The sequence below is a fragment of the Ischnura elegans genome, chromosome 10 (assembly GCF_921293095.1).
Source record: "Ischnura elegans chromosome 10, ioIscEleg1.1, whole genome shotgun sequence".
NCBI lineage: Eukaryota > Metazoa > Arthropoda > Insecta > Odonata > Coenagrionidae > Ischnura > Ischnura elegans.
The window spans coordinates 45617582-45632700 of NC_060255.1; the positions used below are offsets into that span (position 1 = coordinate 45617582).

Here is a 15119-nt window from a genome sequence, read left to right on the forward strand (position 1 = left end):
CAAGGTAACCCAACCTCAATTGTCTTTGCCCTCAGTAAACTCATGGGAAGTTCCACAAACCACCTACAAAGAACAACGAACTCCCTGTCATTTAGAAACATTGGTTTCAGCTCCAATGTTTTCTCTAAAGCAATACTACTAACATCTACAATTGCTCTGGAATAGAATAGATAAACCCCTTCCGTTAATTACAGCAGTCTTTAACGATAAGGACATGGTCAAAGCAATTAGTTGAAAAATATTCCAAACGAATAATTTAATATCGAACTGTATTTTGAATACGTGGTACTCATCACGAAGACTCATGTACTTGGCAATGAAAGAATAAAAGTTAATACAACATTTCAACATCATTATCTGGCGCAAAATTGTAATATCTAGCGCAATTGAGTAATGTTGATTTTAATGTTGACGGGATTTTTTTCAATTGCATCACTCAACGGTATAACTTTAGTGTAATTAATGATACCAATATTGCGAAAACACCAACTCCCCTACCTACTGAGTTTAAACTACCCAGTGGCCCTTATGGATAGATAAATTACTGTAGTAATAGTAGCCAAGGAAACAAAAAGTATGAAGAATTTAGAGTGAATAAACATAATGAATGTAGATTTAAGATTAGAAACAAGCGCGCATAAAACAGGACCGGAGAAGAGTAAGCAGCAATTGAAAACATTAGAGTGGGTAGTGACACTCAATGAATTATAGGCGTATAACATTGGAGAAATTTATCAAAATTGTTCAAATCATTGAGAACTTTGCTAAAAATGAAGGTGCTGAAAAAATGGTCAGGTAAGGTGATAATAAAGAAATTATGCAGAAAATAGCAGTTCTAAGGGCCCTCTTAAACATCATATCCCTAATAAAACCACAATGAGTTTATCATCGCATGTAAAAAGAACTAAGTTGGATCCATAAAAATGGAAACTATTAAAGACACAATCCCCCAAATAGGGCCAAAGTAAGACAAGTTCACGACGGAGACTAAAGGCTAGAATCGAGTGGAATTAAGAAAGTGTGTTAAAGTAGTCAGTATCTTCGAGTATAGGCCTGGAAGAATTCGAGAAGCTGGGACATGGCCTTATGGGTAGATGTAATAGTGGTAGCCAAAGAGACAAATGGGGATGAAGATTTTGGAGCGCGTGGGACAAACTGAAGACGAGTAAGCAGTAATCGAAAGAATTATACTGGGGAATCACAGGGTAAGAAACCTGGATTGGAGGTCTTCAAGCTCCATACGCCAAAACTGTGAATCAACATTCAACATATATGTCCGAGAAAAAAAAACTCAATTAAGAGAACAGGCAAGGGATAGGAAGCCAGGCAGGCTACAGGAACCAACCCTAGAATCAGGGGTGGATTTAGGGGGAATCACATGTGTGATGAATCCCCCGAATCCCCAAATTTTACCAAATATTTTTAATTTTTATTAGTCTAATAGTTTTGTATCCTTGCAAAGGAGTAATGGGAGTGCATCTGCAAATTCATGGCTACAAGTCACAAACGTTAGAGAAGTTTGAGTTGTATTTGTTGTAGATCGTAACACCCTCTCTCCTGGGCGGTATTCTATACTCCCCGGACCCAAGTCATGACCCCTCTCAAAATTTGATGCCGAATCCGCTCCTGCCTATGGTTGTTATGCAGTGTTTGCAACTAGCCGAGAGCAGGCAATTTTACCCATCAAAATTACTTATCTACTTTAATTCTTTGATGCTGTGCCCTGAGAACAAAAAATTATCTTTGAATTTCAGTCATTCAAATACTTTTTTCAAACTCCATTTCAGGACGGATTTTGTATGAAAACGTTTGATTCGACGCTATCTACGATAATGATACTCTAAAGGTAGAGCTGAATGGATATAAACATTGATACATAAACAGCAGAACAACCTTAAAATATTTGGACATAAACGACCTCCCCATTAATGATATTTTTCTATCCATTTTTAACGAGCTTTAATAATTCATTTCTATGGAAATTTGCTTCAACTTTACATCCACGCTTGAATAATATCATTGAAAATATTAAAAATAAAATGGGATATGATGAAAAACTTACATTCAAGACAAAAATTACTGATAATGGATTGGATGAGAGTGACAAGGCTAGCAGAGAGCAATAGGTTAAAATGAAGAGCAACAGACTTTATGCGATTCAATCTAACCTATTGCTACTGCGAGAAGGGGAAAATTCAGGGGCGATTAATAATATTAGTGCATTTCAATGCTTTTTAACCTACCCTAGAAAGTAAATCATCATAATAAGAGTAATGGAGGACTCAATAAGCATTTTATAATTTTGTAGATAAGTGCAGATAATAGTTGGTGGTTTAAACAATATTCTTGTGGCAAAAAGACTATGGTCTGGGCAAGTAAATTTTCATCACCAATCCGATTTTATTTTATATGGTAACTGGAGCACACATTTCAATGTGGGCCAGCGAAAAATAAATAAAGGTTCTAAGCCCTTACTCGGTGCAGGTTTTAATGCAAGGAAAGTTAATGACGTCACCTCTCTCCCCCGTTATGTAAATTCTATCACTCCTGCTTTTCAGTGATTGAATAATAATGAGCGAAGTATAACGTGCCCTTCCTAATGTTGAGCCGAGGATAAACCAAAGTAAATCGCACGGCATGAGCTCGTGACGTCATTAACTTACCTGCAAAAAGAGTTAAAGCCGACAATGTTTCGGCGCTTATTGATTGAGAAGTAGGTAATGCATTGTAAAACGGAAAAATACAGATTCTTTTATTTTCTTCAATTCTATTACAGTTGTGGGTAAAAAAAATGAAGAACGACGTCATTTTAAGCTAGTGTGGAACATAAAACGTTCAATTTGATATCATCTAGGATAAAGATACTCTAAGGGCCGGTTTAATGCTGTCAAGTTAAAATTTTGCCAAATGTGAAAACCGAAGTCAACAACAACCATTTGAGTTGAACGTTATGCTGAGCTAATTTGCCTATCAGTAAGTAATAATATTCAAAATACATTTCAAAGTTCATGTTTTGGCTATACCACGCACGGTTTAATTCTAAACAGACATTATAAAACCGATCCTAATGATATACCTTCAAAAATATCAGCATCGAACAGTCACATTAAAAGCATTAAACAAGCCTAAAACATTTTGCCATGAACGACCTGTAAAAAATATATTTATATAGTCAAATCTATTAATTTCTATCAACCATTGATGGGCTACGCTAATTTAATAAATTTACTTCGATAGTAATCATAATCGGCTTTATATTCAAGGGTAATTATGGCTAATAAATTAAATTTAAGAAAAAGAAAGAGTACATGAAAGCATCATTATTTTTTTTAAGTTTATGAGTTAAATTTAAAGTTATTCTGAGCCACTTTTCCTATCTGTAAGTTTTAAATATATTTAAAAGTTAATGTTTCGGCTATATCACATAGGTAAAAGGGTGAATTCGACTTATGATTGGAAATATATGTACAAAAAAGAGTAGATGCGAGGATGATTGTATGAAAAAAAAATATGAATAACGAGACGTCATTGCAGCATTGTTTCTGTTGGTATGGAAACGAAGACGTTGAGGAAGAAATATTATAATATGGTGGTATTCAGTAGATAGGTTTGGAGAAGGATAGGGAAGGCGAGTTTGACTGAAATAAAAAGTATGCGGGGTGCTAAAGATACCTAAGGAGGAAAGGATATTTTTCTCCGATATTAGAACGTAGATTTCTATAAACCACTAGGAATTGAGAGTCCTTTCTTGAACGACCAATTACCTTTGCATATACTGAGTGGCTTTTTTGTTCGGGTCCGAGTTTAAAGGTAGGTGATGGTTTGATTACTGCATTTTTCTCGGGTTTTCTTCCCTATCAGTTAGCTTTTGGACAACAGTTTCGACCAGCCTGAAGACGCTGTCAACATAGCCAGTGAATATTTTGTCCACAAGCCCACTGACGCGAAAAAAAACGAGAAAATGCGGATATTATATTTTTCTCTAACTACAACTGTAGGATTTCTTCATATGCCATACAGTTCTATCAACTTTTGATGGGCTACATTAATAAAATACAATTAATACAAATACAATATTTATTAATATAAATTATGCCTTATAAATATTACTCCGTTAAAAAAAGATCCAAAAGATTAGCCTGAGCCAAAATATCAGCTGATGGGGCAGAAAAAAAAACGAAAAAAGCCACTCAGTATAAGGAAAGGTAATAATAAAAGACGCTTAATTTCTAGTGGTTTGCATATAATAGACTCTTTGGTTTTACTGTTTTAACGAGGGAATGATTAATAACTAAGTTTTGAAGGGTAGCATAAACTAAACATTTTAATAATAATAACTTATTATCGTAAATTTATTTAAAAAATTTTGATCTTTATAGGCTTAATGGGCGATTAATCGACAATTTTAAAAGTTGGTGAAAGAGCCACTTTGAAGTATAGAGTTGGCTAGCGGGAATTTTAATCAAACTTCTGAAAAGAAGGAGGATATATGCACTGAAAATTCGTAAAATTACACTAACAGAAACCTTCTCAACGACATAACCTTTTTTAACCCATCCCTCATATTGATCATCACCCCAACAATCCGAATGATATACTTTGTTTTGTTCCTCCTACCCCTTGCCACTCCTTGCTTAGCCAATCCCAGCCCTGAACCTCACTCTAATAAACCCCCATAATTTCTGTAATTTTTAAACATAAAAGTTAACGCTTTGGCTATGTCTTGTACCGGTTAATTCTAAAAAAAACATCATTAAACCGACCTTAAAGATATACCTTTAGAAATACCAGCATCGAAAGCAGAACAAAAATATAACATTTTACTTTTAAGTTATTATATAATATATTATATAAGTTTTTATCATTTTTGCTAGGCTACACTAATTCACTGAATTTATTTCAACATATTTAAGCCTCGGCTTTACATAAGAGGGTAAATATGACTAATAACGGGACATTTATGAACAAGAAACAGTAGAAACAACAGCCTCGAACCTTAAACCACTAAACCCCCATAACATAAATAAAACTCAATCCGCCATATTTTTTCATTGCTGTTTATGTATGTCATAATGACTAGCCGAAACCAGTCGTATTTTTTTTTTAATTGTGAATGTCACGAAGTGTTATGATTGTTAATATCAAACTTCTCATTAACTCTTTAAGTGCTAATGAGGTAATATCGCGTTCTCTCGAAGCTTCGTAGAAGTGCGGGCAACGAATTATTACGTCTGTTTGAATTTTATCGCCTTTTGTGTTGCCGCTGTAATATTACGGTCGAATATCTACCTAGAATTGTTCTTTAGATAAGTTAGCGAATAGAAAGTACACTAGCTAGTAGAGTCTTAGATATGTCAGTTTTTATTTCACTTTCCCGAGCATTATAGTAAAATGACCAAACATTTCAAAAATTTGGAAAAATACCCAGCACAGGAGTAAGGGATTTTGATATAAAAGGACAAGTATAACAAGAGCAAAGGTTAAACATGTATCAAATCATCAAAGCATAAAAATGCATCAAATGTATCACATATATTGTTACAGAAAGGTCTTTTTCTGTCATTCCGTATCTGATCCATTAATACTGCACCTATAGTGATAAATGAGGTATCATATTAAACATTTAATCACCGGCTTCTGCCGAAAAATACAATCTCAATCTCAAATTTCACTATTTATCCATTAATTTCACTTAGAAGTTTCGATTTTTCCATGCCAACTACTTATTCGAGGTATATCGACTTCACACATTTTTTTTTCTTAGCTTCAAAAAAAAGACTTAATAACTCGTTAAATCCATAAATAAACCAAAGAAACGAAACACAATCAGGCAAAATATTAAAAATAAAATATAAGGAGCATAAGAAATGATTAACCTTATCTAAAAGAGACACATTGTGTAAGGAACTTTAAAGGTAACGTGCATCACGAATAAATAAAAATATCGTGTTGGTATTCAAGAATTTTTATCAAAGGGTACTGACAACAAAAAATGAAAGTAGTGCGAAATGCACGTAATGATTTTGCATGGGTGAATGGTGTAAAATGTTTATGTATAAGAATGAGAAACCCGTTTTTTTCCCATCAATAGTTGTATGTAGTCTTTTCTAGAGTTCGCATTTTCCCTTGTATTTATTGCTGTGTTAAAGAAACTCATAACCTAAAAGTTACGGACGACAACATTGTTACTTCTAATATTGTCTTTATGGAAGCATTGTAAATTGCGTGCCATAATTCAGTAACAGACATCATGATTATTCCTACTGCTACCAAACTCTCTTGCCAGAATCGTATTCAAATTTTTTGCGTATTTTTGCAATAAAAATTACCGTGAAAGTGCAAAATATTCGCACGGGTCACCCAGCCTGACCCTAATATTGTTAAGCTTACCATCAGGGGATCGCTGAGCGTCCTCGATGGGCCCGCTGAGGTTTTCGTGTGCTCCTTTGCGCGAATGCAGGGTCTCGTTGACCAGCCTTCCGGAGACGACCCTGAACCCTCCGCTCCACTTCCAGGCACACCCCGCGTCATCCGACTCTGCACCCCTTTCCTCGCCTTTCACCCCTTCAGCCCGAAGTCCACCTTCGAAATCGCAGAACAGACCCGTAGGCTGAACGTGGCCGTGTCTCCAGAACGGAGAGCCCCTGGTAAGCCTCCCGGCGAGGGGCTCTGCAGACACGTGGGGGGAATAGACGCTGAGGAGGAGGACCACGAGGAACAGTGGCCCTCGGGGAGAAGGCCTCCTTCGTGAGGAAGGGCCCATCGCCAACTCCGATGAAGTCGTCTTCATGATCACTTTAAATTCACGATAATTAATCCACCCTTTCCTCATTCACCAGCCGGAGATCTCGGCAACAATGGGTACGTCAACCTTCAAAAAAAAAACTTCTCTAACGCTGATCCCTTATTGACACAGTGAGCCCCTGTCTGTGCATTACGGACTTGGAGATTATTTAACACAAAACACAAACACACGCATGTATCTTCTTTATAGTAAGAAAGACGAAAAAACTAGTATCTGTGTCCGATACAATTTGATGTTCACACTTTCAAGGCCTACCCTAAGGTATAGGCACGCAAATTGCACAATTCCAAACACAAGTACAAACACGATGGATTGGAGTAAACAAAAGGAAACACAACCTTTAAGATCAAAAGGTTTCTTTCTTTCCTTTTACGGTTTAACTTTCAAGTTGCTAGTCTATCCTTGAATCACATGTGCCTCTCTGTTATCAGCTGGTTGGGAGAGTATTTTAGGGGTTACTCTGCTTTCGAACTAGAGATTTAAACAACCCTTTCGGTTCAATCTTTGTGTCTGGTTGGTCTAAATAAATTCGCAAACATGAAGTAGGAATCAATCGTTTTGAGGGCTTTTGATGCTTGACAAATACAGTTTTTAAGCAAAGAAATGCACTCTATGGAATAAAAATCAAATGCAGCCTCAACCAATAATTCTTGAGTGGTTTTGTGAGAATATTTTCCGTATGGAGGTCACAAAATAAGTCTCTTTTTGGAACTCAAAAATTCTTTATAGTAGAGGCAGTACTGTTAGGTGGTTTGGCAAGAATACGGTTGTAAAGTAAAGACAAAATGGTACTAGATGGGATCCAGGAATGAAGCGTAGACTCAACCAGTAATTTACGTGAGGAATCGTGAATATTTTATTTCGTGTGGGGTGGGCGTGTCTCTCATAGCGTCTCCTAAGGACGGCAGATGTGAGAGGATGCTATGTCCCCACCCAGTTTCCTCCTGCACCCGGACCGGCAGTTGAAACCGTTTTCTCACTCAAGGGGCTCTCTCCCGTTGATCGATGACCTTTACCACCAGGCGGGCAGCCACAGGGGTGGGTTCGACAGGTTTGTGGAGGGGAAACAACTGCGTTGAAAAATGTACAGAGGGTGTGTTATTGTTTTATAATGTATAAAATATGAGGAGAGACTCGATAAAATAGGAGGTTTTCTAACTTCACGAACTTCACGAGTTCTTAGCAGCACCAATGAAAGGATAAACAATTCTTGTAAGTGATCCTTCCTTCAAAAATCTCAAGCACCTTCCAGAGCGTGTGAACCTATAAAATTGCACGGCCCAGAAATTGTAAAAAGCGTATGCTGATTACTGGAAAATATTTATCCCCCTTTAAAAAATTTATGATCATAACATTTTATTCATCGTCCGAACCTTATCGAATTAACTCAATACTATAATTAGGGTAGCTCTTTAAAACCTCAAGGGTAAATGCAAGCATCAACCTTAAGGTATAACAAGGGTTTTCGTAGTTTTCCCTATACCCTACGATATCTTTTCCTATTACTGTGTTCTTATGTCAACCGCAATGTCATCATTTCCCTTACGAAAATATGTGTACGTCATAGAGCCAGCATTAGCCAAAAAAAATCAGCTTCTGGGGCAGATAAACCGTTAAGCTGAACAAAAAAGCCACTCAGGATAAGCGAAGGTAATGGGTCGTTCAAGAACGGGCCCTCAGCCCTTGGTTTAAAGATAATAGATTCTTTGGTTTTCTTGAGGGAATGATCTGCAGAGATTAGATATAAGTTGAATTGAAGGATCTTATAAACTAAGCAGTTTAACTGGCTGTGGATGTCAGCGAGTCGAGACGAAAGAAAAACAGGAAAAATAGGCTCGCCCAATCGACCGGGGCAAATCTTGGAGGAGACAGATCTGGTCAAAAAATATATCGGCTTACGAAAGGAGAAAAGACATCCTTTGGGAGATGACGAGGATGGAAAAAAGGCAATTGCACACACACAAAGGATAAATTCGAATCCGACAACGGATGAGAACACCAATAATCCCGAAGAGAATGGTAGTTTACTGAGTTCTCCGGGGATGGAAGAGATCCAAGATAGAAAAAGACGAGGAAAACCCTTGAAATCTTTCCAAGCCCCCCCTCAGGTCCTTCACCAATAAACAGTAATGATGATGATGTGAGCACGCAATAACACCTTCACTTGTTTCTCACTCCCTTCTCCTCACACACACACACGCGCGCGCGCCCTACACCGCGCCACCAACACAAGTGCAACCGGAAGAGGAAACGGGGAAGAGGATAACAAAGGACTGATCCAAGGCGCACGGAGAGATTGGAGAGTGGGAGGGAAATATGGTTGAAGTGTGTTGTGTGGTATACCTAGTTTGTGGGTTTAAATTCCCCCACGATCAAGCGAAAATCGTTTTTCTTCTTTCTTATTATGGGAAGGCTAAGATTCCGTACTTGGGCGTGGAACTCCACCCGGAAAAAGGAGCAGGAACACAAAGGATAACCCAAAATCCCTGACCTTTAAGACAGATTTAATTCATTGAAAAGGAGAAGCACCCACAAATGAGATTCGTAGCACGCTCAAAACACGGTGGTACACCAAGGTGATAGTTAAGTAGGTGATAAAGATTTCCGTTTGTTTAGGCACATATCGTTTCTCGGATAGCCTCCTCCCACGCCTGTCCTAGGGGGTATAGCAAACACTAGAAACCAGTGGCGTCTCCCGACAATGACACGAGCACGATGGACCACAGTGATAGCACCGTCATCTCGACCGCACAGCTGAGAGTACCAACTCCGCCATATCGGCGCCTACGCAGACGAGGCGCCGCGACGTCCGCAGGGAGCGTCGGGGCTTGTGGGATGACACGCCGGGACTCCTGGGTGTCCAACGGCCGCTCGAGTGATGAGAGATGCCATCGTATATCTTCTATTTCCTCGCACTTCCAATCGTGACGACAACACTTGAACCTTCATTCACACAAGCCAACAGCGACGCAATCACAGTGCTAGTAATTGGAGCCTATTTTGATCACGGTTATGCTCTTTCTTGTTCTGCAGGTTGTGGAGATAAACTTCAATACAAAAACCTCGTGTTTTCTTGCTTGGCGGTCTAAATATCCATGCGTGTATACTCCCACTTGGTGGTTAGGAACCACGCAGAGACGTGGGAACGAAAAATACGTACTCAATGTACTGTTTTACTAAAACAAATTGACCCTACCCAATCCTTGCAGTCTATCCTCTTTCTGGTACCCTAGTTTTGTTGTAGGTAAAACGAAGGAACGTGCAGGGAAACGGAGAATAACAGTCGTGGTACAGGAGAGTGTGTATATGGGAGGAGAGGATAAAAACGGAGGTTTTTCAAAAGAGAGAAGGAGGGAGGGTTTAGTTTCCCCTTTTCCCGGCGTGGGAAGGGTAGGCGGTGCCTCCACAGCGATATTCAGGGGTCCGCGGGGGAGCTGTGAGGGGGATTGAGAGGGGAAGGGAGGGTTTGGATCGGTCCAGGCAGCGGCGGCGGCACAGAGAGAGATGGGAGGAACACCTCGACAAGGGGCGAGGTCCAGGCCCCTGAGGAAGCTAGCTCCTGGAAGGAGGTCGCCGACTCTATTGCCCACACACTATCTCGCGCAAGATCAACCCAAAAAGGATACAATAAAAGGCTCTTCTTATATGCCCTTATTTTTGTATCAATCGTTAAACTTCACACAGCTGCTCTTCATTCGATATATAAATGCATGGCCTTCTATTTTTGCGGAGGTGCAATTAAAGGGTCTTCTCAAATGCCCTTATTTTCGTATTAAACCTTATATTTCACGCAGCTGCTCCTCGTTCGATATCTCAATGGTGGTCTTCTATTTTTGCCAATATCATTAAAGAGATAAGAACTGCTGGCACGATTTTTGTGATGTCAACATTTTTCAGAGTGATACATGAACTTCTATTTTTGCTAATAGCATTAAAGATTTGGCACTGCTTGCACAATTTGTGTGATTTCAACTTTAATTAGGAGAAACTCCACCACGGTTTCCATGCCCTGGCCTATGGCATAAACAATGCACATACCTGGGCCCTCAAGCAATAAACCTCTGCAGAATTAGACTAGAATTTTGCGAAAAACATTTAATATTTGACAATACTGGCACGATTTGTAGGGTGTCATCAACACACTTCAAGAGTAAGCACCACTTGATAGGGAATTTGTGAATGTTCCTTCAATCTTACATAGGTTCACCATATAAATAAATTCCTCCCTCTTATGCAAAGACTTGCTGGAGGAACAAGCTTTAGCAATCAATTCCGTCGCAAGGGCGTGCTCGACAGTTCTATCACGGGCGATCTTCGAAGAGAGATGTATCCTCAGAAATTGGGGGTGTTGCGCTTCGTTCGATGTAAAGCGAAATCTTTTCACCATTCACTCGGGGAGGTTAGTCCTTTTTATCTCTTAATATCGTTATTCTTTTCTGGAAAATTGGACTCCCATTTGTGACTTGCCACGAAAGGCCACTTCATCTCCTTGGGGATGCATGTATATATATTTAATGGTGTCAGCGGACGTAAAATTTATTTACGAGCATGCGTCTTCCCGGAAAAACACATGTATTCACACACATGCATCACCACGCAGCAGCGGTCCAATGGCTTGCCTTCGTCTGGGGGCTGTGATAAGAGGGGTGTGGCGGGTGATGTAGGAGGTGGAGCTGGAGGAGTACACAGAAGGGAGCGACACAGCGGCAAGGATGCTGGGAAAACCGCCCAGATTTTACGAAAAGGGGGCGGAGGGAATTTTCCAGTTTTACGCCTCTTTTCCTCAATTGTGGAATAGAGGAATAGAGAGGAGAAGCTGTGATGAAGAAGAGGGAGAAAATATCATCAAGATGTATATATCTCTCTCAAAAACCCCAAAACTGAGGACACTGGAGATCACCCCAAATGAAGGACAACCAGGCGATCGTTAGCGTCTTCCCACGTACGATAGCAAACAAAATGTGATCAGTTCGCTTGCCAGCTCAGCTGAACAATCAGGGGCACGACACGATGACGAACATAAACAACATCACGCAAAGCAATGGAAAGAGGTGGGAGCGAAAATGATGATGTGTGTTTGATATCAAATATGCGTCCGTGGGGACGCAAAAACACCTCAGGACACACACGAAAGAATAAACACGAGCAGGTCTATTTCCCTTAGTGTTTCAACTTTAACGTGGGGCGAGGAAATCCCGGACCTGGACGCTATGGGATGAGGGGAGGAGGGGGTAACTTTGGGAGGAGAAGGGGCAAGTGGGAGGGGGAGTCCAACCCTCCATCACCGCAGTGGGGATAAGGGGGAGGTGCACAGTATCCGTGACGACGTGTCTCGCCGAAGAAGATGCAACAATGACAAAGATTTTTGGAAAAAAAAACAATCACAACACGTCTCCAGGAATTCACACGGCAGAGAAAACGTCGAGATACGTCTCTTTTCGGAACTCCACGAAAGAACACCGTGCACTGATCTCTTCTCGTCTTGACCGTGTCAAACACACACGCAAAACGTAGTGGTGATTTTCCGGCACGGGTTAGGTTTTTTTACAGTGAGTATGCAGGCACACGCCCCTGTTTCCGCGACAGCAGACAGAAAACGACGAATCGACGAGCGAGCAAACGCGACACTTCAACCGATCGGAAAAACATGAACAAGTGACGGCGACGAAAACAATCGACGATCCGCGCACGCAACCGGCTTCAGAGCACGCGGGGACGGGCAGACGATTGGCGCATCATACAAACGAGGCCGGTGCAAGAGTGAGGGAAACATGTGACTATATCCTCTCACAAAGACGTGACACTTAGGGTGCTGGAGAGCTCTCAAATCGTGACCACGGATCGAACACAGAGAAACGTTCAGCGAAGAAGCACAACCCGCCTGGGCTGCTGTACATGTCCGTGTTGATATCGGGTGCTTCGAAAGATGCTCCTGTTCCTTCGAGAGGAGGGAAACAGCATGTTACCCTCGCCTTCGAGAGCCGGCAGACGCACGAATCACGCGTGGAGGCGTGCCGAAAAAATTCTCTTGCGCTGAGGAAAGATGAAGAGAACTCTTCCTTGTTTATCTCTTCCACAAGGATACACAATTTTCTCCGTCCACGCTGTAGATAGAATCTTTTATAGCTAGTGCTGATCAGGGGAAATGTATTGTTCAAGCCTAATGCCACCGGCAGACACGTGTGTCACGCGTGCAGAGACAGCACACACGACGAAAAAGTCCTCCTCATGCCGCGATTTTTTTCTCTTTTGCACGGGTCGAAGAAGGAAGACACTGTCGAGGCGTAGTCTTGAGACAGAGAGGAAAACACACGCTTTTTCGCATCGGCCGCGACTCGGATTGTGCTCGAAAAATCTCCCACTGCCAACATCCAACCTCGATCACGCTCGCCTCTCCTGAGGCACGCCGCCACTATATATCACGCAGGCGCGGCGCAACGCACGGGGAAGGGCTCTGCTGGCTGAGGGGGAGAGGGGAGGGAGGTGCGCCAAAGGAGCGGGGATGTTTAGGGGGGGTAGGGGAAGACGCGGGAGGGGGATGCAAGAAAAGGTTCCAAAGGGGAGGTGGAGAGGGGGAGGGGGAGGTGAGGGGAAGATAGGGGAGGTGGGGGGAGATAGACAGAGAAGAGGAACAACGTCCGAAATCTGCCCCCATGGCGAAAGGATTAGCGCAGTGGTCACGGTAGTGTTAGAGATGCACTGGTTTTAACACTAACCGTTCTGACCTTAATACTGTAGATCTGTACCCCAAAGCCGGCCATTTTCAATACTTTAGTATTATTTCTTAGAAGAATGGAGATTGTGAAGTGGGCGGATCGCAATGAGAAAGACGAAATGAGGCCGATGAGATGAGATACGGAGACAGAAGGTATGGTTGGAGCGAGTACTTAAGAGGCAAGAGGGGTATCATCGCAAGTCGAAACCTGATTCGTACTTCAATAAATTTATGTAGAATTACTAGGCATTTTATAGTAAGTCGATTCCATCAAGTCACGCCCGAGACAATGAAATAGATAACTCATGTTTTTATTCCAAATAAAATGTCATATTTACTTTTAAAAGATAAAAATATTATGCTAACAAAATTAATAAGAATTACCTTTCATTATATTAACAAAGTAATAATAAAATAAAGCCCGTCCTACCTAAAGTCCATTTTTAAATAAACGGTAATTTGTAATCGATTAGTTATAATAATTCGTCTTAATAATCAAATAATAAAACTTCAAGTTAAAATAGTAAGTAATAAATAATAAAAAATTAATGAAACTAAAAATTAACACAGCTCCGTAAAAAAACAGGTGAAGTGATTATACTTCAGTGAAGGAGTGAATTTCGTCTGCAATTAACGATTACAACCCCCTAAGTAACGCTCTTCTCCGGTAATTCTACGGTCACACACAACGAATAAATCCGTGAACGTGATCAATTCACGTAGCAGATTTTGACGGCCGAGAAATATTTCGGGAGTGTAACAGCATAATGCAACGTTTTTGTTATATTAAAATCGACCATTTTAATAGTACCAAAATTAAAACGCAAAAGGAAACAGCTTTCATTGCTTTCGGAGAAATGACCTACTCCACATGAACAGATGGGTAAGCCGAGGCCGTAATAACCACGTTCCGAGGTATGATAAAGAGGACAATATCTTTCTTCATCCAATAAAGGTACTGTACAGTGATTAATACCATAAAAATCGTCACACATAATAATTAAGATAAAAGTTAAGTTTTATGTTTTTGAAGGTGATCGTGCATAGCCACGGGCCGATTAATAAACATAAAGGAAGAAGAATAATTCATAAATAAGCAGCTTCATGATGCACGATAAAAAAGATGATTCTACAGTATCTATGGACATAATTCAACGTAGACTAATTTCCCCAAATGCATTGCTTCTTAAGTTTCGATCGTCATCAGGACTTCTTATGCTTCCGTCGTTCATTTAAAATATTTATTTTGGTTTCCTTAAAATGTAATTCAAAATTGATGAAAAGTGAGTGGAAAAATTCAACAAGTATTTTTGAAATTGCTGCTCTCCGATGGCATGAGATACTTATGGCAACAATTACGAATGTATCCGACATATTTACCATTTGATTCCGTCTCATATGAATAATCAAATCATAGCATCTTTTTAACTCATCACTTACGAAGCCCGTTATTTTTTTATGCATTACCAATCGCCCTATCCCTCCTCTGTACGCATGAATACACGCCGCAGGAAGTAATTCACAACTGGAAGAAAGGCATAAAAATATATAAATGAATGTCAAATGCAACACGGTGCCATTTAATTTTTGTAATTCATC

At 40.3% G+C, this 15119-nt stretch overlaps 1 protein-coding gene across 2 annotated transcripts in view; it reads right to left on the bottom strand.

Moving 5' to 3' along the window:
* Nucleotides 1–13155, bottom strand: part of LOC124166355 (leukocyte tyrosine kinase receptor-like) — a 550686-nt gene extending 537531 nt beyond the window's left edge. For both annotated transcript variants that reach the window (XM_046543833.1, XM_046543832.1), the window contains exon 1: nt 6391–13155. In XM_046543833.1, coding sequence (XP_046399789.1) covers nt 6391–6832 — 442 coding nt within the window. In that variant the 5' untranslated portion in view covers nt 6833–13155. The remainder of the gene's footprint in view (nt 1–6390) is intronic.
* Between the last annotated feature and the right edge of the window lie 1964 nt (nt 13156–15119).